Below are 27,359 nucleotides of genomic sequence, written 5' to 3'. Positions count from 1 at the left end.
TTTTCCAGGAGTCCATTGTTACTCTCAGGGCTAAAGGAGCTGGTCTTTAGGGTGGGAAAACCAGATTCCAGAGGTATCATCGCCTCGGCTCCATAAGTCATAGAGAATGGAGTTTCTCCAGTGGACCTACGCGGTGTGGTCCGATACGTCCACAGAACATGAAGGAGCTCTTTGACCCATCTGCCTTTCGCATCATCCAACCTTTTCTTTAGCCCGCTGACAATGACTTTGTTGACGGCCTCGGCCTGCCCGTTTCCTCGAGGATAAGCTGGGGTGGAATACCTATTTATAATACCCATGTCACCACAATACTTCCTAAAAAGCCTTCTTGTCGACTGGACACCATTGTCGAGATGAGTGTGTGTGGTATACCGAATACGCTAACGATGTTTTTCCGGACAAACTTCTTGGAGTCAATATCTCTTATATTTGCTAAGGGCTCGGCCTCGGCCATTTAGTGAAATAGTACGTTCCCCGAGAAGCCATCTTTATTGCCGGCGGCTCTCGGAAATGGCCCTACAATATCCAAGCGCCATTGTGCGAAAGGCCAGTGGAGAGAGGGTTAAGAACCCCTCCGGGTTGGTGAATATTAGGAGCAAACCTCGACGCGATCACATTTCTGGCATAGTCTTGGGCCTCTCTTTGCATATTGGGCCACCAATAACCACAGTCGAGCTCGCGGGCCAAGGATCTTCCCCCGGTGTGGGCTGCCACAAATCCACTTCATGCGAGTTCTTCTAGAAGCCCCTCCGTTAAATCGGGGTGTACACACTGACAAGTACGGTCTGAAAAGGATCGTTTGTACGATTTTTGATCCTCGGACAGCCGAAACGTGGCGCCTTTCGGCGTATCTTATCTGCTTCGGATTTGTCCTTAGGAAGGACATCATCCCTAAGAAAAGATACGGCAGTCGATCAACTAGGTCCGAGACCTTATTAGATGGATACGAGGCACGTTGGTAATGACAAGAGAGAGGCTCTAGCAAATCTTTAACGAGGATAACCCTAGGTAAACCTTGGGCGAGGACGTTGCCGGCGTGGCTAAAGTGCATGGGTGTTTCGCTAGAGACATGAGTTAAGGCGAAGGAGCCAAATTGAGTTTGGCGACGCTTAACTTTGGGCCAAGTATTCCTGCATCCTTGGATCTCTAGCCTCCATGGTCCCCGTGACTGGCCGACCACCGAGTTGAGAATCCGAGAAGATGTGGATTTCTCTTCCACCCATCCTATGCACCATTTTCATGCCTACCAAGACCGCTTCGTATTCGGCCTCATTGTTAGTAGCCGAGAACGCCAATCTCAAAGATTTTTCGAAGACAATTCCCTGCGGGGACATAAGGACAAGTCCAACACCGGATCCTCTACCGATTAGCGCCCCGTCCACATACACTTTCCAAATCGGAGGCACAGTGGCAATCACACCGGCGATTTTTCATCCATGTGTGCTTCTTTTAGAGTTTCTTCCCGTGTAATGGCTCGGCAAATTCCGCCACCAAGTCAGCGAGGACACGGCCCTTCATCGAGGTGCGAGGCTTATACCTTACATCAAAAGCCCCCGGGATGGTCCCAGCTTTGCTATCCTTCTGAGTAGTCGGCTGCGCGAGCGCCTTGAGGGGCAATTGGGTCGAACAACCAGCATGTGTGACTGAAAATAATGGGGAAGCTTTCGCGTGGCATGAACCATGGCCGAAGCGCTTTCTCTAAGGGTTGATAACGCACCTCGGCATCACCCAAAGACTTGCTAACATAATATACCGGTCTTTGCACCCGCTATCATCTCTTATCGGACCGAGGCTGACCGCGTGGACGGCCCCTTTGCCGGATAAGCAAACAAAATCTCATGTGCGTACGGGACGAGAAAGAATGGGTGGCGAGATAGATATTTCTTAAGCTTTGAAAGGCTAACTCGCGGTCCTCGGTCCATTGAAACCCCTTTCCACTTATTCGTAGTTGGAAGAAAGGACGACACGGTCAGTGGCCAAAGATATGAACCTGTTCAAAGCGGCAATCATTCCGTCAACTTTTGAATTTCTTTTGGGTTCAGGGAGGCTGCAAGTCCTGAATAGCTTTGACACACCGGTTTACTTCTATGCCTCTATGAGTAATCATGTATCCCAAGAACTTCCCAGACCCCACGCCGAAAGAACATTTTAAGGCGTTGAGGCGCAACTTGTACCTTCTCAGTATCTGAAAAGTGTCGGCCAAATCTTTCACATGTGAGGGGATTGTTTTGCTTTTCACCACCATATCGTCAACGTATACCTCAATGGTTTTCCCCATTCTTTGTTCGAACATTCTGGTCATCATCCTTTGATAAGTAGCTGACATTCTTCGGACGAACGGCATGACCTTATAATGGTAATTCCCCGTCGGTGTAATGAATGCGGTCTTCTCCCCGATCCTCCGGTGCCAAGGGAATGCGGTGATAACCACTGGAAGGCGTCTAAGAAACTCATCCAGGGGATGTCCGACGATGGCATCCACCGGTTGATCAATACGTGGCATTGGGAACGAATCTTTGGGACAGGCCTTGTTCGGATCGGTAAAGTCCACACATACCCTCCACATTCCATTTTCTTTTTAACGACGCGTATGGGCTAACCACTCGGGGTAGAAAACTTCTTTGATAGCCCTGACTCTTTTGAGTTTAAGCACCTCTTCCTTCGCGGCCTCGGAATGTTCCACGGAAGATCGCCGAGGTGGCTGCCTTCTCGGAATGATAGCCGGGTTGACATTTAGGTGATGACGAGATGAAACCCGGATCCGGGCACAGGCTTCATAAGGATCCCACGCAAAAACATCAACGTTATCCTTCAAGAACTCTAACAACTCCATTTTCTCTGGGTGTGGTAAAAGTATACGACTTGGAAGAATCTCTCCGGGTTATCGGCCACCGGAAACTTCTCTAATCCTCGCCATGTGTGTCTCATCTCCTGTCACCACTCCGGATGAATCGGGGAGCCGTTAAGCTGTATAAATCCTTGTTGATCAAAGCCGAAGATTCGGCACATGCGATGCGGCCTTTGCGGTGATATGCCTTTGACTGCTGCGATTGGCTGCCGAGGATTTCCTCGGCACATTCCCCGAGAGGAATTTGCTTTAACATGTAAGGTAGAGGAGACGGCTCCAAGCGCATGCGGCGAGGCAGCGGCAAGATGGCCGTGTATGGAGAGTACGCATCAACCACGATGAAGTCCACCTCGGCCGTTTCGGCGGATTGAACGGGCAAACGGATGCGTCCCTTCGGTACAACGCTCTCCCTTGAAGCTTATAAGTGGCGAGTCATAAGGAGTAAGGTCTTTCCAACTTCAATCTTCGGACCCCCTTAAATAGATCGTGTACATGATATACGCACCGGCCGCACGATCTATCATCACCCTTCTCACGTCATAGTTCCCGGTCGAGGGTAACCACGAGAGCATCGTCATGGGGGCTGGATAGTCCCTACCTTATCCTCACTCCAGAAATCTAGGACGGGCGAAGTGCCCTTGACCTCTTCGGCACGCAGACCCCATGTCCTCGGTACGGTGATGGGAAACCGCCATCACCCTAGTGGGACTTGAGCCGGTCCTGCCAGGGGCAGCGAAGATAACATTAATTGTTCCCAAGGCTGGCCGAGATGTATTGTTCCTCTGGTTGTTTGAGCCTACTTGGCTGGCAGCCCCGGTGGGGCGGCACAAGTCTTTGCTTTAACTTTCCCTCAACGACGAGCCGCTCCGAGATGGTTCCACGAGGGTCCGGCAGTTCTCGGTAGTGTGACCCACATCCCGATGCGGCAAAAGAGGTTGTGATTCCTCTTCGCGGGGGTCTCTGCCATCTTATCGAGCCATTTAAAGAAGGGTTCCTTGCGAACTTTCTTCAACGAACGTGTCTTGGTTCCGGAATACGAGTGTTTACGGCTGACAGGTACCGCCGAGGCGGGTGTCCAACGTAATCTCTCCTCGGCTTTGTTATTGTGATGTCATCGAGGCCTGAAATCCCTTCTCTCCTGCGGGATAACCTTCTCCTTTCCCTTTCCCTACATTGGTCTTCCTCCACTCTCTTATACTCGTCGATACGGTCCATGAGGCGACGTACACTGCCAAACGAGCTTTTTAGTCAAAGACTTTCTCGGGTCGTGATCGATGAGAGGCCCACCTTAGAGGTATTAAATGCCACCTCATCAAAGTCACCATCTATTTCATTAAACATCTCCCGGTAACGATCGGAGTATGCTTTCAACGTCTCCCCTCCCTCGTAGTCATGGATAACAACGAGTCCAATGGCGAAGTGTACTCTACGCTACACGTGATGAACCGTGAAGCGAATGCCCTAGTAAGCTCCCCAACGAACATATAGACCCCGACTTAAGGCCGTTGAACCACCTCGTAGCAACGAGTCCCGTGGAGGGAAAACTTTGCACATCAGGGTCTCGTTGTGAAAGTGCACCGCCATCCTCTGGTTGAAGTGACTCACGTGCTCCACCGGATCAGTCCGGCCATTATAGATGGTGAAAGTGGGCTGGGTAAACCTTCTAGGAAGCCTTCCTTTCTCAATCCTCTGTGCAAATGGAGATTTGGAGAGCTGGTGCAACGCCCTACTCATAGCATCATTGCCTAAGCCCCTAGAACGAGGCTTCTTACGTCTGCGAGTTGGTTGGCTGCCCTCCTCACCGGAGGATGTTACACTGGTGGGAGAGCGCGACCTTAAGCTGTGGCCAGCTCCCCTATCCTCCTCTGAGGAAGAGTTAGATGAGGATGATGAAAACCAACGCTTAGCGCGGCGTAGCTTTCTCTTTAGACGGTTGATTTCCTTCTGCATGGATTTAGAACCCTCATCGTGGGTGGTGCTACCCCTTCATGAATATGGCCAGCACCTGGATATTCTGCCTATGGACACTCCCTCACGATCTCTTTGATGTTCAAGACGTTCAAAATGATCTTGCATTGTGATCCGTGACTCGGCATGGTGAGCACCTAAACTGCCATAGTACCCCTGTCAGCTTCTAGACTAGATTTCCCACAAACGGCGTCGATTGTAAGTGCACAATTGCACAAAGCCCCAACGATTACGGGCTCGGAGCCCGACGAGCCTTAAACAATGTAATTTGTAGAGTGTGGGCTTGAAACCCAGGTTAGAAGTGTTTGAGAATTAAATGGCAAGCCCAAGATTATAAACACTTAAAAACAACGAAGAATGCTATAAGTTAATCTTGCTCGGACATAAGCGAGAAGCTGTTCTTATATTATTTCTCTCTCTCTTTTCTCTTTTCTTTAGGTTACAAAAAGGGGGATCTCCTTTTCTTGTCTTAGATTGCTCCTTAAATACTACTCTTTTGAATAATTTGTACACGTGTTGCCTCGCACCTCCTTTAGCCTAGATATTTCTTTTCTCGGTGCCTTTGAATAGTAACCGGAAGTTTCCCTTCCTTGTTCGGTGTCACTTCCCCATCAATGCGACCGGGGTGGTAGGTGCAAGGTCTTTTAATGTGGAGGTGCAATGACCTTAATCTTTGGTGTTTCTATCACATCGGTGCTTCCGAGGACATTCAAGGGTCTACCCCTTTTATCCTTGGTTTTAACCATGTCATTGCCTAACGTTTTATCATGAAATCCCGGGTTCTGCGGTCGTCCAGAAGAAATTCACCCTCGGCTAGATCCTCGGATCCTAGGCGTATGGGCCGACCCGTGATACTAACAAGTTCTAAACTTAAGAGCAGGTCGGCCTTCTTTGGCACGGCCCAAAGGCCCATATCTCCATCAGGGTGCTTTTACTCCCCACAGTAGTAGTATAGATGAGGACTAATTTTTAAGTACTTTTGGAACACGTTGAATGGTACCTTTTTTTTTTTTGTATTTATAGTGGGATCTACACATTAAATTTATGATAAGATTCATCATTAATGTGAGAAAATAGAGTACCATTTTATGGATTAGGATCCGGTGCAATACTTAGGGTATTGCACCAGGTGCAATTCCCCCTATCATGTCTCACAAAAAAAATTTTACTTTTTACATTTTTAAATTTTACTTTTTGCTTTCCTTCAATTTTTTTCTTAACTTTTTTAATCAATGGTTGAGATTGAAAGTTGTTTTTTGCAACTATCAATCTCAACCTTTTATAGGAATTGCATTAGGTTCAATACCCTAAGACTTGATCTTAATCCCCATTAACTGTATTACTACCTAAATATTTTCGAATTGAGATCAGATGTAATACTTATGTGGCGTTTGGTACAAGGGAATCCACATTACTCTTGGCATCCAAATTCCTAGGAATGTAGCTATTCCTATTTGGTTTCATTGGGAATCTATTAAGATTCTTAGGAATGTGAGATGATAACCGTGGGGGTGAGAGACCCAGGAGTACATATTTATGTATCTATTGGGCCAAAGGCCCAATCCGAGGACCTCAAGTAGTTCGAGGACGGAAAAATATCTTCTTAAGGATCTATATTGGTAAGTAAATGGGTGAAGTCTGATCAAGATCGTCCAAAAGGGTGGTCCGAGGAGGAATACGTCCTCGGCTGAGCAAAGTCGAGGTCAGGAGGTGTGGTCTACCACCCAGAAGCAACTTTCCAAGAGATCATATAGGTAAGGATATACATGGTAAGAGTACAAGACAAGGAAAGCTACTACCACCGCATTGAATACTCTGCAGCTAATTCTTTGACCACATTAATAAGGAGGTGATGTCTGTGCAGTCTTACAGTTACTCCCAAAAGTTTTAGGGAGGTTCTGATGGGACAAGTATCCATACTAACAATTTGATCCATACGTGGATGATAAAGAGAGGGGGAAAGGATGGTATAAAACGCGGATGAAACCTTCAGAAAGGAGGATCGGAGAAAAAAGGAAAGGAAACACAGTAGACCAAATAACAATATTTGTAATCTATCTTTAAGTGAAATATACAGAAGAATTAGCCACCTCAAATTGAGTCCGATGACGATTTTTCATACATAAGTTTGTATCATATTTACTTCTTGGTCATCTTGGCCCATGGCAATTAATAGACAAACTCATTAGTAACCCAAATTCCAAGTCCACTCTCTACAAATTCGTTGTATTAGGCTTTTTGGGCCTATCCCCTTCCTATTTTGGGCTTAGGTGCAAAACGTGTCCTTACAATAATGTTTGGTTTATTCTTAAGAATCTTAAATAAATTATTTATTTTTCTCATTCTATCCTTAGATTTGATTGGGAATTACCAAGTCCTTTAAAAAAAATTCTCTAAATAAATAATGAAAAACCAAATATAAACTTTTAATTATGACAAATTCATTAAAATTATAGTCCAACATTTCAAAATAACAGGTACAATACAACAAAAAAAACTATTTAAATTCTCAAATGCTTTTATTCTTAATAATAATTTTTAATAGAGTTTAATCCATAACAATTTGTTTTATATTTTATCTTAATTGCTTAAATGATAAAGAAAAAATGTTAAAATTGTCAATTTATAAAAAATACAATTTCTTTTAAGCTTGGGAATCTGGATTCCTACCTATTTGAAGGAAATCCACATTCCTACTGAGAGGGGTTTAAGAGGAGAATCCAGATTCCTCTAGCATCTGATTTCCTAGCGTGATTTGCAACCAAGCATGAGAATCTTTAAACATTCTTGAGAATCCTAAAATATTACCCGTACCAAATGCCACAGGGTATTACACCTGGTGTAATTCACCCACTTTATCTTTCAAATTTTTTACATTTTTAACTTTTTAACTTTAACTTTTTTAATTCTTTTTTAATATATTTTATTTAATGACTGAGATTGAAAGGTTTGGTTGAGATTGAAAACTGCAAAACTTTTCAATCACAGCCATTGATGAGGTGCAATGCCCTACCCTAAGTATTGCATCTTATATGAATCCAATATTTTCCTCTCGTAAGAATCCCGAGGCCTGCATGTGTCTTTGTCTCAACTGTCTTTGGGAACAGAGTTTTCAGTGTTCACGAACTACAACATCCATGTCCTCCACGTGTCAAACTGGGTGTCTATGTCTTGCCACGTGACTCTGCTAAACTTAAACTGCTTTTTCTTTTTTTGTTATGGAAGAAAAACTTTAAACTGCTTGCTTTGTTTCTTTTACTTTTGCTTTTGCTTTTGTTTGTAGGATAGGATCATAGTCATAGGATGCCAAAGTAAACAGAGAGAAAGCAGCCAGAACAAATTTCATTTGCAATTCTCGTACATATGGAAGTTCCTGTTGGGTTCTTGCGCAAGCTATGGAGCTTCCTCTCTTTTCTCCCCTTTTTCCTTTTGCTCCTCGTCCTTGGCCTCCTCAAAGGTGCATATATACAAAACCTTTTGCTTTTTCTTAATTCTCTTTCACTGTTTCTTTTTTTTCTTTTTCTTTTTGGTTGCTTTGATGTGTAGCTTAATCTGTAACTAGTAGTTCTACGTGATTGCATGCACTAGTAGTGCTACTGTCGTATATTATGAACTGATGCAATAGAAGCATATACCAGTAGTATGTGTCTGACTATATATGTTGGTGTAGCCCTCTTTGGTATTAGCAAACAGAATCAATCACCACATAATTAAGTAAATGTTCATCTGCAATTACACATATACACGAGAATTATTATAGAAAACATAAAACATATAGTGCAATCGCTTTTCCCAAGAATATAGAAGAAAGAATTTATCTGGTTCAACAATGTAATGTGCCTACACTATATGAGAAAATAGGATTACAACTGTGTTTATATACAGTAACTCTACTTAATAAAAATTTCCAAAATATCCTTGTACTGTACCCCCCACCCCAACCTGTTATTCAACTCGGCAAATCAACTATAAAAAAAGGCCCACGGCATTATGGGTTTCATTTTGCTACACCCATAAGACCCTTTGACTAGTGGCTCAGTATCAAATATGAGCCAATTCGATGACATAGCTAGCTATAATACCATAATAAAATTGTTGAAAGAGAAAACAAACATAGAATTAAAGTGGTTTAGAGTTTAGAGGTCTACATCCACATAGGAAGGCATTAACAATTACATATTTAGGATTAAACTGTATATTACAATTAATACATTGAACGTTAATTATAGTATGTTAAATCCTAGACTAACAATAGTTGAGCTACAAGTAAGATTAGGATTATTTTAATTGTATTCCAAGTAAGATTAAGATTACTTTAATTACTTGCATTCGAAGTAGGATTATGAACACTGATGGTAGACTTGGACCTTGACTAGTATTGGGTCTTGATTTCTTTAATAAATATAATACATAGTTCATGGGCTAATAAATAATAGGGTATGCATATGTTTATTTCACTTCCATGAAAAGTGAATGGAATGGTAGACTAATCCTTGTTAACAATTGATCCCCCTTTCGCAGCTGCACTTGTTGGACCAGTAGTAGTGGGCATCATATTTATTGGAAACTCAGCAGTTATAATTGGGCTGTGGACTGCACATTTTGTGTGGACTTACTACTGTGTGGCAAAGTATGTTTTTCTTGCTTGGGAAGAAAAACTCATATTTCGTTACTGAATTTTTACATTTGTATATAGTTGTTACGTTCCCATGTTCTTTTATGTTTTTAGTACTTTTAACCAATTTACTTCTGATTAGTCACCTATCTTGGCCTTTAATTTCAGAACCAAGAAGCTTGGGCTGGTTCTAAAGATTTTGGTGCTAGTTTCATTGCCTGTGCCTCTGGTCCTTTGGCCAATCTTTGGAATTGTTGGATGCCTTTTAGGGGGAGTAGGATATGGATTTTTTGCACCCCTTCTTGCAACTTTTGAGGCTGTTGGGGAGAATGTCACTGAGAAATTCTACCACTGTTTTGTTGTAAGTTTTTCTCTCTGGCTTTGACCTGTTTGGACTAGCTATTTAGTGAATCCTGAACAAGAAGTTATTGTTGTATCAGAATTGTTATGAAATTTTTTTCACAATGTAAAGTATTGAACCTCTGATTTGGTTGTTCCTGATCATAATAAACCCTGTTTTAAGGGGGAGGAGGGGATATATTGGCATTTTTCATCCTTATTATAACTGTGACCATTTCTTTTGAAGACACATAGTGAGTCACCTTTGTCTATGATGCATTTGCAAATTACATTAATACACCTAATTGTGGTTTAATAGTATAGCTTTATTATATCAAAATTCTTATCAAGAGTATCCCAGATAAGAGCCCTGATGAATTTTCTGACTTTACTATAAGCCTTGATAAATGTTTTTAAGTATTATATCTCAATTGCTGAACAGTTTCATGATTCATCATCTACATCTTGAAATCATGGTGTAGCTTCATCATATATGCCCCATTGTTAAAGAGCACCAATGCTCAACGTGTCTTGCGTGAGTTTAATTGTGGCTTATCCATACCAAGTAGTTGATATAAGTGAGGGTTTTCTAAATTGAATTGACCTTAAAGTCTAAGCAATTCGTTTGGGCGCTTTCTTTCTTTTTTTGGGCACCAGGATGGATGTTGGTCAACAATTAAAGGAGCCTGCATAGTAGTGCAGGATTTCACAGACTTCTGCTTCCACTCATACTTCTCCTACATGGATGAACTAATTGAGAAAGTACTTCCAGATGAAAAGCCTATGGACATAAAGTGAGAAATTTTTCTTTTGATCCTTTCCTGTATGGTGACAAAACATAAATTCTTTAAGACAGAGTCCACTTTTCCCTTGCTAGATTATCAAAATTGCCAAGTTGTTTGCTAGCAAGCCTAATTGGCATACCAGTGGATGTGCTTTTAATTACTGCAGTTGCTCTCTGGAAAAGCCCTTACATGCTACTCAGGGGCTGGAAGAGGCTACTAGAAGACTTGATTGGCAGAGAAGGGCCATTCTTGGAGACGGTATGTGTTCCATTTGCTGGTCTTGCTATCATCTTATGGCCTCTGGCTGTTGTAGGAGCCGTGATCGTTTCTATTATTTCTAGCTTCTTTCTGGGACTCTACAGTGGAGTTATTGTCCATCAGGTGTGTTATAAGTTGCTATTCTCATCAAGTCACTGAGTTTAGGTTATAATGCTGTAAGAAATTTACATGTAGATATGTTCCTTTTGTATTAGTTTGAAGATTTATCTGAAAAGTGATTTATAAAATTCCAGGAAGACTCACTTCAAATGGGACTTGCCTACATTGTGTCTGTAGTTTCACTCTTCGATGAATATGTAAATGATTTACTCTACTTGAGGGAGGGATCCCGCCTTCCCAGGTACACTCTGGAATGCCTTTCTCTTTCGTTCTTTACTGTTCCACACCCCCCCCCCCCCCTTTTTTCTCTTCTTTTTTTTTTTTTTTTTTTCCCATTTTCTCCCTTCTAAGAAGTAAAAACAAGCATGTTTTAGGAACAGTTTAGTGAACAATTTTGTTGAAGATAGAGGAGATGAGGTGGGAATATTGGAAAATTTAAAATCCATCTCATGAGAAAAAAGTCTTTACATGCATTGATTTTGATTCTGAGGCATCCCTGTGACAGCCAGGCCTAAATACCGCAAAAACATGAGCCCTAGTCCTGAGAGAGAAAAGCTAGGTGACAATGGTGACAATGACTCAAAGAATGGAAGGGAGAGTTCATACAATTCAAAACTTATATCAGAAAGATCAAGAACCTTGAAGTGGGGAATCCAACAATATAAACCAGTGCAGGTAAGGACTTGTCACTCATGAGGTACTTTTAATCATTAAAAACCTTGTGTAAATCCAATGTGTTTCAATGGGTCAGGTATGGGACTGGCTGTTTAAATCCTGTGAGGTAAATGGTCGGATTCTTCTCCGTGATGGTCTGTTAACTCCCAAGGACATTGAGGAATGCATTCTGAAGGGTAATTGTAAGAAGTTGGGCATCAAGTTACCTGCTTGGTCTATACTTCAGTGTCTGCTTGCATCAGCAAAGGCCAACTCATCTGGGTTGGTGATCTGTATGTGTCTCAAACTTTGTTTTTACTGTCACATAGCTAACCGGTGGTCTAATCATGATCATGTAATTGAATGTTCCAGCTGATGATGTGGAGTTGACGAGGATGAATGTACCAAAGGATAAAGTATTTGAGTGGTTCATTGGGCCCCTATTAATCATGAAAGAGCAATTAAAGAAACTCCAGTTAAATGAAAATGAAGAAATGTGCCTAAGAGAGCTTGTTATGACATGCAAAAATGAAAAACCCGAGGAGTGGGATGACACTGAGTTTGCATCCAGTGACAAAGTCAGAAGAGCACAATTGCAATCCATAATTAGAAGGTGCATTTATGAAAAGATTTTATCTGAAACAGGACAAGTCTTGGTGTCTGTTGCATAAAAATTAAACCCATCCAGGGTGCATGCAATTGAACATTTTATGAAGTATCTACTGTTTACTCAGTAAACTTAAGCTCTTTCATGCTATTAGTACATAAGCACTTTTTTTCTCTTCCTTTGGCAGACTACAGGGAATTGTAGCTTCAATGTCCCGGGTACCAACCTTCCGACGTCGCTTTAGGAATTTGGTGAAGGTGTTATACATAGAAGCAATTCAGGAAGATGCATCAGGAAATCATATGGGAGGAATCTTGAAAGCCAAATATGGCAACAAGAGCTGTAATCAAAGTGAAGACAAAAAAGAGATAGATGAAACTATAAACAAGGGAGACGATAAGGCACATGACTGTGAAAATCTAGTATGAATGAGTTGTTAAATATTTCATAGGATGTAGTAAAGGCTTGTGTTAACACTAGATTGGAGTTTGACACAAAATCAAAAGAAAATGGCTTTGCTGAACCGAGAGACCTGCTATACTCCATCTGTCTTTGTTATAGTTTTATTGAAAGCTCCTTTTTTTGAACTTTCTAGGCTATCTTTGTCATAGTTTTATTCTAAGCTCCTTTTTTATGGAACTTGCTTGGAAGAAGTTTCTTTTTGGGAGTGAGACTTTGACAATGCCATGGAAAACTGAATTGGGATTCTCTATGATTCTTTTTTTATTCCGATTTGTTGGGGGCGATAACACCCTGGGAAGACTTCTTGAATAGTTAATATAACATATAGAGACACAACTCAAAAGGCCTAGTCTTATTCTAAGCTCCTTTGTCATAGTTTTATTCTAAGCTCCTTTTTTTGGAAATTTCTAGGCTACCTTCGTCATAGTTTTATTCTAAGCTCCTTTTTATGGAACTTGCTAGGAGGAAGGAGTGAGACTTTGACAATGATATGGAAAACTGAATTGGGAGGGACTGAGACTTTGACAATGATATGGAAAACTGAATTGGGATTCTGTTCAATTCTTTTTTTATTCTGATTTGTTGGGGGACGATAACCTTGAAAGACTCCTTGAATAGTTAATATAACATATAGAAACACTTAATCCAAAAGGCCTAAACATAATGAGTATAAGTTTAACTATATTATATTAACCACTTATTTTTCTAATTATTATTAAATGTGAGACTTCACTACTTAACCAACCACACTACTCACACTTGAATATTTCAACTAGATTCTATAAAATTCTTGAGGTAACCTCACAATTAAGTCTACATTTATTTTTTTTTTTTTTCTCAAAAAAAAAAAAAAGTCTACATCTATTTTTGAAACAAGTGGATTGGAGCTTACCACGTCATCAATAATTAAAGTAGGCAAGTGTTTTTCTTAATTTAAATAGATAAGCGGACCAATGTATTGTCCTTGTCATATTTTTAGGCCTTGTTTAGTCTTGAACCTTAATTAGGTTGAACCAGTCCTAGAATCATGGGATGTGATAGTTCTTTGCCATCAGCGACCCTTTTTGACTTTGCCTTTAAGACAACTATAAGGTGACACTTATCTGTTGATATAGTCAATAGTCAATACAACTGGCAAGCTTGGAAAACCAATTTGAAATTCTCTCCTTTTTCCAGTAGGAAATTAGACTTGAAACTAATAGCAATCTGTTAAGCAAAAGAAGAAAATCTTATTCCCAGATTTGAAATCCATCAAGATATATGTATATATATTATGATCTCATCATGCTGCATGCGATCAATTTTTTAGTTGGTCCAGATAGTGACATGGCAAGATCTTCATCAAAGAATTAGACTATTAAGTATGAAGTAATGGGCATTTGAGAGATATGGCATGCTTTAAATTTTGTGAAGGATTAAAATTATGCACATTTCCAAGTCCTTTTGTTCTCGGTTTCAAAAGGTTGACGGTGAAAAATTGATGCTAGAGATATTACAATTTTACTATATAGCTTTTATAAATTAATGCGTCATTAATCAAAAATAATAATAATTTAGATAATAAATTTAGATATTCATTTATTATGTGTTTGAAACACGCCACACATTTCATGCCACATCCGTTTGTCAAGGTAATTGTGTAAAAAATTTGTTGTCTTTAGGATTTCTAAGCTTAACAACAGAGGACAAACAGACTTGAAACTACCAGCTAGCAAATATCAATCTGTTAAACAAAACAAACAAATCTTATTCCCAGATCTGGAATCCATCAAGATATATGTATATGTATTATAATCCCATGATCATGCTTCATGTGATCAATCGTTTATTTGGTCCAGATCTTGATCACAGAATTAGGCTATGAAGTATAAAGTAATGGGCATTTGAAAGATATATATGGCATGCTTGTAAAGGGTTTAAAATGATGCACATTTTCAAGTCCTTTTTTTACTCCCTTTCCTATGGATGGTTGATATATGGGAAATTAATTTTCATCAGGAGCGGACGACATAAGTTGAAACTCTCTCAAAAAAAAATAATAATCAACAAATAAATTTAAAAATTAAATAAAAAAATAATCCACCAATCATATTTATTACTGCATTAGTTTGTTAAGGTTATGTGCTAAAAGATTTAGTATCTTTAGCATTTTCCAAACTTAAAAACCGTTTGATATTGGGTGGACAAAGAAACTAAATATTATAGTAAAAATATGTAAGGACCTTCTGTCACAGATCCGTGGACATTTTCATAAGCCCTTCTGTTTCGGTGCCTCTGAGTTGTCAGCCTCTAAAAGGAGATTTTTTCTCCACAAAACAAACTTCCTTCTCTACCTCCTCCTAATTTTCTTTCTTTACCAAAATTCTCTGACAAACCGTTTCCCTCTGAATTTTCCATTGCATGTTTCATTTTCCAGAAACATCATTGCCCTTCAATCTTTTCAATAACATATTTGATTGTTTCTGTCATTGGGGGGCTAGTTCTTCCTCTGTCAAAGCTCGTTGAAGTTCTCAGGTTGAGGTAATTAACATGCAAGCATTTACGTTCATGCATGCTATGTTCATTATATCTCATGGTGCAACCAGAAAATTTGCTTGACAGGAAAATCTATGTATGCACAAACAAAAATGTATTTTACTCGTTCTGGTAGATCTCAGTCAGTGCATATTCAATCACCACCATTAGCAGAGAAGATAACTGAAGAGCCTCCTGCAAATGTAATAAATAAAAACGCTCAAAGCACTGTGACATGCGTGTACCAAGCCAATATTGCAGGCTATTGGCGTAATGTATCATTCATTTGGTGCAAGAACCTGATGAACCATTCTTTCACTGTTAAGGTTGATAGTATAGACGGTGATTTCAATTACACATGCAAGATTGAGCTTAAGCCTTGGCATTTTTGGAGCAAAAAAGGGTACAAGAGTTTTGAGGTTGATGGGAATCCAGTGGAGGTGTATTGGGATCTTCGTTCAGCTAAATTTGCTGGTGGCCCTGAGCCATGTACGGATTTTTACATTGCTCTAGTTTCTGATGAAGAGGTTGTGTTGTTATTGGGAGATTGCAAGAAAAAGGCTTACAAGAGAACAAAATCAAGGCCAGCCCTTGTTGATGCAGTGCTTGTTTACAAGAAGGAAAATGTATTTGCTAAGAGATGTTTCTCTACAAGGGCTAAATTCAATGAAAGGAAAGATCATGAAATTGTTGTGGAGAGCTCGACAACGGGACCTAGAGATCCCGAAATGTGGATTAGCATAGATGGGATTGTGTTGGTTCATGTTAAGAATTTGCAATGGAAATTCAGAGGGAATCAGACTGTGCTAATTAACAAGTTCCCTGTGCAAGTGTTCTGGGATGTACATGATTGGCTATTTAGTAGCCCTGGCATGGGACATGGTTTGTTTATATTCAAACCAGGTGCACCTTTAGATTCAGAAAATGAGAGCAGAGAGAGCAGTAGCCAAGGAGGTTGTGATGACAGCGACTGCAGCAGTGGGTATTACTCTACTTGGAGTAATTTAACAACAACAGCTTCAGAATTCTGCCTTTTTCTTCATGCTTGGAAGATTGAGTGAGATTTAATTATTAAAATACTTTCTTGCCGATGACAATGAACAGCAATGTTGCAAACTTACTAGTAATATTAATGGGTCTTAAACCCTTTTGTTGTAAATTATATATGTTTATTATCTTTCAAATTTTTCTTGGCCAGCACAGTTGATTTCACCCATATCATATATACCTGTCATGATAATTACAAAGGATCTTTCATCAGTTTAGTGTTGTCTAGGCTAGGATTTTCATGGATTGGGCTGCAAGCTGTGGAAGCTGTAGGGGTATGGATTCACGGATACATACATATTAGATAGCTTTATGTACCAAGAGACTAATTATATCTCAATGATATTGTCCAATTCTCTCTATGAGAAGAACCAGATTTCAAATCCCACTTACTGCAACAAAAAAATAAAGCCTTTGTGTGGATTACAGGTCCATCAATATGTAAATTCCACATATGTAGGGATTTTTCTGTACAGAACTTGTAGGAATTTGTCAGTGTAGAACTTGTATATGTACAACATACAACATGAAGCAAGAACAACAAAATAAATAAAACAAACTGTAAACGATAGACTTTGAGGACTGGAGCACGTATAAATCCTGCCTCCTTTCTTCTATTTCTTTACTTTCATTTTTCCACACCCTTTTTTTAGGTACAATAAAATTTCAATTTATGGTATCCATTTTATGATAATTGTTTTTTTTTTTATCATCATTAAAAAAATTACCTAAGTAACTAGGCAATATTTTAGATACCAAAATTTAATCACAACTAAGTTAATTAAGGCTAATCAAATACTTAATTCATGATTAACCAAATTAACTAAGCATGGAAATAAAAAATTGCAAGATGTGGAAGCTGTAGGTGTAGGGATTCACAAATAAGGGAGTTTACCAAACCCTGCAACCACACCTAAATCAACCAAAACCACCACTAAAATAGAGTAACGCACCGCAAGTGGTAGTGAAAAAAGTGATGTGTGATGTGCAGTTCTATGTTAAGAAAATTGCACAAAATCTTATCGCACCACACCCATATACATATATATTAATATTATATGAAGTAATACTATTATAAGAGATAAGCCCTTTCACACCAGAACACTTGTTAGGCTACTCTAAATCAGCCCAAAATAAGAGAAAAACCAGCCCAACATTTTCAGAATTAGCCCAAAAGGGCCAAAACTGCCCAAAACAAGTGACAATTTTGGGCTGGGTCAATCCAGCCCAAAATTGAGATGCTATGCAATGATGGCTTTGCTCAAACCCATCGTGTAGTACAATGATAAAAATGGACTAAAATTGCACTGAATCGCACCGTGAACATCCCTATTCACAAATAAATGCTATAAGATAGCTTAATATGTTGTTAAGAGACTTATAACTAGTAGTTGAGCCAGAAATTTGTCATTATGGGGGGCCAAATAGAAAAGTATGTGATTAATTTTTTTTTTTTCTCTAAATATAAACTAGCACTTTATAATTTTTTTTTTTTTTTTGCAATGGAAACTACTTTGAGCCCGTTTGGATAGGCTGTTATGAAATCCTAAACGCGCGTTTTAATTAAAATCATCAATTCACGTGTGTTTGGTATAACGATTTTACTAGAAATTGCGTTATAAATATTACGTTTTGAAACTGAGATATAGAATAGCTTTTTGAAAAACTTCATTGAAAACGCAAATCACATTATACATTTTAAAGTTTGTATACCTAAAACACCCTCAAGTTTTTGCTAAATGACAAAAACACCAGCTAGCAAATAACCTCACCGGTCACCCTCAAGCTTGCTCTCTATCCAATGGTAGAGCCACGTTGAGACTGAGGGGGCCATGACCCCCCCCCCCAAAAAAACTTCAAGCTTAATGTAATTTTAGCAACTTACCTAATCTGCACCACCATATAGTTGCAGACAACACTAGGTTTCACTGGCAGATGCATCTGGGTAGGCACTTGCTAAATAAGCAGTCTTTTGCTAAATAAGCAGTCTTCACACTTTTCTTAGCTTATCTCCTTTAAATCTCCAGCATCCTAACTCTTCTACCTTTTTTCTTCCAGTTTTTCTTTCTTTATTTCTTCGGTTCTTCCGTCATTTTTAGGAGTTCAAATCTTCTGTCTCACTTTTCCTGCTCCACTCTATACTCCACCAATAAAAACTTACCACGTGTTCACCTAATTAATTAAATACTATCATTATTGACTTATTAATGCTACCGTTATTAATTAATAGTAATATTTAATTAATTAGATGAATACGTGTCAAGTTTTTATTAATAGAGTATAGAATGGAGTAGAAAAGTGGGACAGAAGATTTAAACTCCATTTTTAGGAAGCACAGAGAGTGACTTTTTGATTTTACAAAAGCAACATTTATCAATTACCCATCTACCTCCACCACGTGTATGGTTGAAACTAGAAGTCTCAAAACTTAGAGTCCCTAGGTGGTCAGGTAATGGTATGAGTCATAAACTCTTTTATGACTCTTTTTTTTTTTTTCCACCACTTTTATGACTTTTCTTTTTCATCTTTATTTGTTAAATGAACGTAACAAACTATTATTATACCTAATAAAAATATACAACAATACATCATGTAATTGGTTGTACTTGATTATATTTTTTTATATATTGAAATTTGGATCATGATTTAGCAGACAAACTAAATAGTATACAAACCAAACGCTAAGCCCTTTTTGGTAATTTGCACCGAAAGCACAATTTTAGACTAATATTGTTCACAAAGTTTGCCAAACATTTTATTGTGATTTTCAAAATTGAGTTTTCAAAACGCTATTTTTGAAAACGCACTTTTTTAAACCGCTTAAATTAGAATTTATGAAACAAAAAATGTAATAACCTTAATATTTTCTGTGTTATTTAGAAATGAGATTTATGGTTTGTTTGGGATCCGCTTATTTTGCTGAAACTGAAATTTTTTTCCTAAAAGTACTGCAAATAAAGGTAAAAATTAGTTGAAATAGTACAGTAAGACTTATGAATAGTATCAACAAGTGTAGTAGGACCCATGAATAGTAGCAAAAATAAACTAAATAGTAATTTAAGTTAGCTTTTTAATTTGGAGCCAAACACACACTTAAAATTGAAAGTCCCAGGATTTAAACTTCGGATTTGAACCCTTTAGAAACACCAGTCAATTGAGGTACAGAATTAAACTATACAAAATTACAAATACTATAAAATTAGTAGACAAATACTATATTTTTTAAGGGAAAATACTTATCACCTAATAAATAAATGTATAAATTATATTTTGTGATTGATGACAAATCTGTGTAAACCCTATGCTATAAGATTTAAAATATTCCTAGCATCATCTTTTTGTAAACTAGTCAAAGAGAAAGTCTAGGAAAACAACAAAAGGTTACAATATTTTCACAACACCATTATTTTTAGTTGTAGTGTACTAAGATAAAAATATTTTATTACTTTATTTTTTGGGTCATGCTTAGGGCATTGGTTAACAATCCAATTTAGGAAAGTTTTGACACCATTTTTATGGGAAATGAAAAAAACTGTCAATTCATCAATTGTTTATTTTCTTTTCCCATCAAAACATTCTTTAAATAGATTATTAACCAATGCCCTAAGGGCATTCATTAGCATTTCCCTTATTTTTTATCATTTTGACCAGGCTTATAGTTTGACACCTTAATTGTTGTGGAAATATCGAGATATTTTGTTGTGTATTCTTATTTCTTACAACTCCAAGTCAAATTGTCAAAAATGAGATACAAATTAAATTCAATCTCTACAAGTTTTATAGTTCCAAGAAACATTACTATTCATCTGTAAACATTATAATGCTACCGTCACAAATTATTTTACAATATTTTTACAAATTATTAATATAGCAAATTTTTACTAGTTCTTATTTGAACCCACTTCTAACATCACTTTTTTATTTATCAATAACTGCTCACCACATTAACAGTTTATAAAATAATTTTTTACTTTAGCATATTTTTAAAAATTTTAACAAAATATCAAAACCACATATCTATAATGGTGAGCAACTATTTTTAAAAGTACATGTCAAAAAATGTATAAGAGAACATGAGAGAGAGAGAGAGAGAGAGTGTGTGTGTGTAAAACCCATATATATATATATATATATATATATATATATATATATATATAAAATTCAAGTCACAGGGTTCAATTAAACCCTCTAAACATAAAGTGGAGTCAACCCTTCCCCTCCCTCCACCACCACAACCACCAACATGTCCACCCATTGTTACCCTCACCCCATCACCACCTGCTTCAATCCACAAGAATTTCATGCTAGCATGCTTATTACATCTTGCAACATATTAAATAGTTTTCACATGATATTTATATTTTTTTTCACATGCTTGCTATACATTCTCTTTGCAATAACGTTACATGCTTGTATATGTAAATGATATATTCACATGCTATGTATATTTATTGTTTGTACAAAAGCCAAGTATTCAAATTATATTTCAAAATGTGATTATTGTGATCAAAGCATTGTTTATTTATTTAGTTTCTTCCTTTGCCATTTTGTTCCCATTTCAACAACAATACCCAAGAGCTTAATTTGTAGCCTAACTAATACTTCATGTATATATGTCTTCTATGAGCTCATATATAATCAACCAACACTAATAACAAATCGAATAAAACTCAGACTTAACTCACTTTGGCCCTCACTTGAACTATCATGCCTAACCTAAACTGTTTCAAAGTTCAAAACTCACCTCAAATTCCATACCCAAGTCACACATAAATAATTAACCAACCTCAAGGCCCAACTTGAGTTCGTCAATCACTCATCCAAAAATTGCCCAACAAATTTGATTTGGACCTTCACTCACTGGTTTGTTAGCTGCTCAGCCACCACCACCACTTACCTGTGCTGGCTGTGCTACTATCCATTACCAGACAAAGAAAACTGTTTTGTTTGCTTACTCACCATGGCATTCTTATCCTCCACAATGTGGATATTCTCTTGCTATCCCTCATGATATGCACCTAGTGGTTCTAACTCATCCTCCCTCTTTTGGGGGTATGTCATCCCAGCAGGACATTTTCCCCAAAAGAGTTTAAGTGGGACATTAGAATAGGCTTTCCCCTTCTCCCCACCGCCAGACCATACTCCATCTTACCTCTGACCCATGATCCACCACCTCTGTATTGGCTGGGTATAGGTTGATAGTGTTTGGGCTTTGTGCATGCTCCTCTTCCGTGTACATCAAAAGCTTGTCTATTGCTCATGCGTTTGCCATGGTCAAGAGGTTCATCTATGCATTCTGCCACTCATCCTTGATCTCTTATGGCGTGAATTGTCTTCTGATTTTTAATTCTTTATTGGCTTGCACTGTTCAAGGGCTGGCCTTTACTTGATTGTAGGTTCGCCCTTCTTGAGCCCATTCTTTGTTCCTTCCGTAGTCTTGTTGTCATTCCTGCCATACCACACTGTCATTCCTGCTGTGGAGTTATTTGACCCATGCTTGCTGGGCCTCTTTTGGGCCTGCTGCACTTTCTTCTCCTAATTGGTTTTAATGTCCCATTATGATCATTAGATTCATATTTATGCTACTTTTGGACTTCCTAGACCCATTACATTGCTCGTGGACCCATTTAGCCCATTTCTTCCTTATTGGACATCCTCGGCCCATTTTCCCTCCTTGGGTGTCCTCAGCCCATCTCCAACTCCACATTCCCATGGGTTTTTACTAACTCCTTTTGGGCTTTCTTAGCTCAATTACTATATCCTTTATCCTTAGGGTTCTTGGGCTTCCCATAAACTTCTTACTTTCTTACTTTATTATTTTGAGTCTGCTATGGCCCATTCTCACTTTTCCACATCACATAATACTCATGGGTTTACTGCTTCTTCCTTTGAGCTCCCATTTGGCCCATTTGCTTTCTCAGAGCCCATTTGTTTACTTTAAAGGCCTAAGACTCATCATTCCTGTCATTCGGACTTAATGAGTTTCTTTCTCTCAATCTATTAACTCTCTACTTACCCATCATGTAGTTAGACTTCTTCCTACTGATGGGCTTTCCCAAAATGAGCATCAATAAATGTAATTTTAATCATTTATTTTTATTACTAATATTATCATTTTAAAAAAATGGAGAAAGGCCTAAACGGTGCCGTTCCGCATAGGTAATTTCCTATACAGAAATACCCAGAACTCATTTTCAGAGAGAAGAAGAAGAAGAAAGAGAGAAAATGAAGGTAGCGAGGAAAGTAGTTTTCCTTTTCAGAGACTCAGAGGGATTCGCCTCCGCCATCTCCGATGCTCTCCACCCTGATCCCCACTCCTCTCTTCGCCCTCTGTAAGCTCTCTACTCTCTACTCTCTACTCTCTCTCTCTCTCTCTCTCTCTCTCAAAAGTCGCTTACTTTTGTGTACTTGTGTGTGTACAGAGAGGAGTCTTTGGAGCTGTCATTGGAAAGCTATGGAGTTAAGGATCAGAAAGCTTCTGCAAAGATCCTTCACTATGTTGATCCTCAGGGCAATTTTCAGGTACTTCTTCTATTCTATCTACAACTATACTTTACTTTCTTGTTCAAAATTATATTCTTAGATTAACCATAGGAAGTGAATTCTTAGAAATTCATAAATTATGCCCACCATTTTTTTTTCCTTGCTCTAATTCAAAATGGGTTTTTGTCACATGTTATAAATACTTGAAGATTGTTCATTTTAGAATGGCATGCCTAATAATGGAGCCTTGACAATATTAAAATCTCTGCATCATAAGGGTAGAGGGGCTTGTGCCCTTTATGTTGTCCAGCAAAAAAAACTAGTGTGATTCACTGAAACAAGTGCCCATTTGGCATTGCTGTAGGAAGTGAAGTTTAAATCTAAGAAGCACGGATACGGACACGAGTATGACAGGGTGATACGAGCAATTTTTGAAAAATTATAACATCAAACCTGTATGACCCAGATATGACACAAGTACGGCACCTTAAATGAAGTGCTTGTGCCTCTTAGGTTTTAATTGTAGAGCATTAGTAGTAGGACTTTTGTGATATAGAGTCTTAATTGAAAAATTCTTTAGCGTTTTAAAGTGTTTGACAAATTACAGCGAATAATGCTTTAAATTCTGGATTTATAAAGTATGAACTGTGAATTATACGGCTTTTTCCTAAAATCTCCAGATTTCAGCTTTAAGGTCCCCCTCTTTAGCGAAATTGCCTAACTTTGGCTTTAACACTCCTTGAAATGTAGAACCAGACAGACCGTAAGAATATATGAGCATTGGTTTGGTGTGCCCCACCAAATTTTTGCTTGAATTACAAAGTGTGTGCCACATTTTACAATGAGGGTGTTGTGATTGATTGAAATGAGATACCAAGTTATGCAGGGACTGAACCAACTTTGCAATTCATTCTTTGCTGTCAGGGCATCCCAAATATGATATGTCCCTGTCCAAATGTAGCTTGGTCTATTATTTGATGGTTATGTTCTCCTTGTTATGACAAAGATGTTGAGACTTTTAAAACTATGTGTAGATGAAATATTTCAGAGTTTTCAAGATGTAAGATTTCTGTGAAATCTAGAGGGGATTAGTAGTTGGCATTTTCCATGAATCATCTACTGTTTTGTTGTTCATGCCTAATGAACCAAGAGACAAACAATGACCATCTGCAAATTTTGTTACTTTGCTTGAATCCCACCCCATCACTTCAATCTTACGGTTTAATAGAGCAGGTAATGCCTTACTAAGATTTTTTAATGAATTTTTATCTTTATTTTTAGGTGTCACTGTTTTTAATGCAAAATTATGAGCCACCAGTATTGGCCTGTGCTGTTGCTGAAATTTTATCACAAATATCTGGAGAAGAATCGTCTTCAATGCCCACACTTATAGTCCCATTTGTCCTGGCATCATCAAAGCTTAAGTGGGAAAGCAAAACTTTAACAAAAAATGAAAGCAAAGCTTCGGTTTATGGAATACAGATAGGCCCAGACACAGATATAACTCATGCTATGGCAATTAGAACCCAGAAGGTGCCATCATCATTGCAGATTCATCATGAACCTCTAGCCTGTCTCCTTCAGTTGGTCCGTGTCTTGAAGTTTCCAACTTTTGTTCTTATCGGGCAAAGAGGCCGACACCTATCTGATAAAGCTATAGGAGAAGAACTTGAGGTATTCATACTCTGTTTTCTTTCAATTATGAAGGTTAAATTGCTTGGATAGTAGGTTGAACATATAAAATCTAATAAATCTCAGAAGTGATGTTGGGACAATAGATGGAGAAAGTCTTTACGACCTTCTCAATGTTTGCGAGTTAGATGAATTTTTTTTTTTTTTGCTTGTTTGCTGGGATCATGAGTTTTTGCCCCACAGTGGAGTGAGATGAAAACTGCTTTTACTCTATTTCTTTTTCTGTTCTTCCATTTTATTAGTGCTTCTGGTTATTAGGATTTCCCATCTGATTCTTGACTGTTTCTTCTGCAGATAATTTATGAGATTGGAGAGCTTTTGGCAAGCTCTTCCTGCCTGTGCTTTTCGAGAGACAGGATCCAGTGGCAACCAACAAATACATCCAAGGAGAGTGAGACGCCTTGGCGTGCCTTATATGGTTGAATCTCAAGTGTTACTATGCTTTAGAGGGTGAGATGCAACCTATCACAAGATGTATCTGAAAAGAAATTTATATTCATATTTTTTGAGATTCAACCCAGCACAGTGCTTAAAAGTAAAATTTTACTTTTTTAGTGAGACTTATGATGTGTTAACATGATTATGATTACAGCATTAAGCTGGACTAACGGGAGCCTTTATCTTTATGTCAACATCTCATATCTTATCCAGTGTGTTAATTAATGTGCATTACCATGTCAATCTTGGTAGTTTAGAGCATGAGGATATTGTTTTTTATATAATAATTAATATTATGTGCTTACAATTGTTCAACAAAGTGAGCCATTTAGCTTGCCCACTGACAGATCTCAAAATGTTACATGAATTGACTCTTTTCTTATATCAAGTGATACCAAGAACTTTCATTTTCTTTTTCATAAATTCCACGAATCTTCTTTCATCTTTTGTTTGGGCTTCCCGGCTTTCCTACATATCAATCTCTCCAAGTCTACAGTGTTAGCATGCGAGTCGTTGTCCCCCTCGAGGTGGTATATGGTGTACCCGGCATATATGCCGGGTCACTCACACAGAGGCGGGCCCCACAGTGCGTGGGACCCACCTTTGTGTGAGATACCCGGCATATATGCCGGGTACAAGATATCATTTTTGGTCCCCCTCAGCTTGACTTATTGAATCTGGTATCTGAGGTAACCATTTTTTTGGTTTTCCGTTAGGATTATATTTCATCCACTTTGGTTTTTCCTTCAACAAGATCCAACAATGTTCAAACTGAAAATTAGAGAGGTGGACCTCTTGATACATAATTTTCGCCAGAGATATCTTATAAATGAAAAGAAATAGAAAATAATTAGTATCTTTAAACTGTTAGTGAAAAGATGTACTTACACCATGTTCTATATAATTTATACCTTCATTTCTTCAATCATACCACTCTCACACCTTGATTCAATTTGAGCTAAGAACCCACAATAAAACATTATGCAAGAATTAATCGTTGACCATGGATTCACTAGGAAGCCCATAAGTGTGGTGAAAACAGTCCTTGTATTCGTGGAAGTAATCCGCCCTTCTTCTATAAAAGGTGGGGAAAAATGTCTTGACACCCCTAATTTTTGAGGAAGTGGTAGTTACATCACCTGAACAACTATTTTAGCCAATTTAATACCAGAACTTTACACATTTACCAAATTAATACTTTTACTCCATGAACGTCCTACTCAGGTGAGTGTCACATTGACAACAAAATTCCTGATTTCAATTGGAACCTATTAAGGGGAGAGAGAGAGAGAGAGAGAGAGAGAGAGAACTATACAGCACCGAACTGGGCTTTTGAGTGGCTGACTACGCTGTTCATGATCCCTATTCCCTAGTCTTCGACAATTGATTTGGGCCTTTGACAGCCACCACTGGTTGAGAGAACCAGACAAGGAAGAGAAGAGTTTCACACCGGTCTCCCACCCATTTGCAAATATCATGTAGGATACCAAAGTCTATTACTTTGGATCTTTGGCATTTCACCTCTATAACCAAGTTTATACTTCAACCAAGAGAATTCATGGGATGTGGGTTTGGTTTTAAAATTTGTTAAAAATTCATAACTACGACTGCCACCAACAAGTTTGCGTAATGTTTATTAATTTCATTTTATAATTTACCCTCTTGTTATGCTTTTCATTCCATGAGTTTGAGTAATGAATTTTATGTAATTTTGCATTTTAATTTGGTGTTGTTGTCGTCGTTGTGGTTTTTGTGATGCTAGTTTAAAGCTGTTGTAACAAGGGCATAGGCAACATAATCTGCAAATTGGGTGGTGATAGAGTTGTTGTGGTTGTGAGTTTGAGAACTGTCAGCTTTGTGGAGTAGACGGCAGACTAACAGAAGTATTTGGCAGATGTATATTGGCTAAAGTAAAAGTTCAAAGGGGGTGTTATTGCCACTACCTTAAACATTTAGGGGTACAAAGACATTTTTCTCCATCATAGTCCGATCGGGTCTATTATGTCACTTCTTGGCCGACACTAAAAACTACTGGAATAGAAATCACCGGTGTAGTCCAATCAGGTCTATACTAGTGCTTTGAAGATCTACAACAACGATTTAGAAATGCCGGTACAGCTCGACTTTTTTGTAGTAACAAGAAGATGTTTGTTGTGCTATTTGTTCTATTATTTTCCCTATTTGTTTGGAAAAAATATTTGTTTGAAAAACATAAGTGATTGTTTCTAAATTGTGTATGAATTATTTTGTATGTTCACAACCTTTTTTCATTCTAATATTTTTTAAAGCTTTTTACACTCTAAATTAATGACATTTTGTGAAACACGAACCATAAGAATTATTAACTTCTAAATATTACATTTAAGATAGTTCTGTTTAAGCCTTTTATAAAGAAGTAATATGTCCTATAAAATAAAATAAAAAGAAGTAATTTGTTGACATTTGTTTAAAAAAAATATATAAACATATAAATAAATAGTTTTAAATAGAGAATATGCTTTACACATGGAGCTTTTTCAATTAAAATAT

General features: G+C 38.2%; 3 protein-coding genes across 4 annotated transcripts; all 3 read left to right on the top strand.

The window, feature by feature from the left end:
* Window positions 1–8,076: 8,076 nt before the first annotated feature.
* Window positions 8,077–12,717, top strand: LOC142615297 (putative membrane protein At3g27390). Of its 2 annotated transcripts, XM_075788032.1 has the most exons (10): window positions 8,077–8,273; window positions 9,338–9,446; window positions 9,600–9,792; window positions 10,428–10,564; window positions 10,648–10,936; window positions 11,068–11,174; window positions 11,443–11,608; window positions 11,685–11,880; window positions 11,960–12,200; window positions 12,382–12,717. In XM_075788032.1, the coding sequence occupies exons 1-10, from the start codon at window positions 8,180–8,182 to the stop codon at window positions 12,620–12,622; spliced, it is 1,773 nt and encodes a 590-aa protein (XP_075644147.1). In that variant the 5' UTR covers window positions 8,077–8,179; the 3' UTR covers window positions 12,623–12,717. The 2 variants fall into 2 exon arrangements, with proteins under 2 accessions (XP_075644147.1, XP_075644149.1); XM_075788034.1 differs by lacking the exon at window positions 9,600–9,792 and having other exon boundaries at window positions 8,079–8,273.
* Window positions 12,718–15,283: 2,566 nt separating this feature from the next.
* Window positions 15,284–16,231, top strand: LOC142616227 (uncharacterized). The gene has a single exon (XM_075789110.1). The coding sequence runs from the start codon at window positions 15,284–15,286 to the stop codon at window positions 16,229–16,231; it is 948 nt and encodes a 315-aa protein (XP_075645225.1).
* A 6,167-nt stretch (window positions 16,232–22,398) lies between these two features.
* LOC142614969 (uncharacterized) lies at window positions 22,399–25,064 on the top strand. Its single transcript, XM_075787618.1, has 4 exons — window positions 22,399–22,549; window positions 22,640–22,739; window positions 23,982–24,374; window positions 24,687–25,064. Exons 1-4 carry the CDS (start codon window positions 22,443–22,445, stop codon window positions 24,813–24,815), a joined length of 729 nt encoding a protein of 242 aa, XP_075643733.1. The 5' UTR covers window positions 22,399–22,442; the 3' UTR covers window positions 24,816–25,064.
* The last annotated feature ends 2,295 nt before the right edge of the window (window positions 25,065–27,359 follow it).

The sequence above is a fragment of the Castanea sativa genome, chromosome 11 (genome assembly GCF_040712315.1).
Source record: "Castanea sativa cultivar Marrone di Chiusa Pesio chromosome 11, ASM4071231v1".
NCBI classification, from domain to species: domain Eukaryota; kingdom Viridiplantae; phylum Streptophyta; class Magnoliopsida; order Fagales; family Fagaceae; genus Castanea; species Castanea sativa.
The sequence above is the reverse complement of the archived record's forward strand: the minus strand, read 5'-3'. Positions and strand labels throughout refer to the sequence as shown.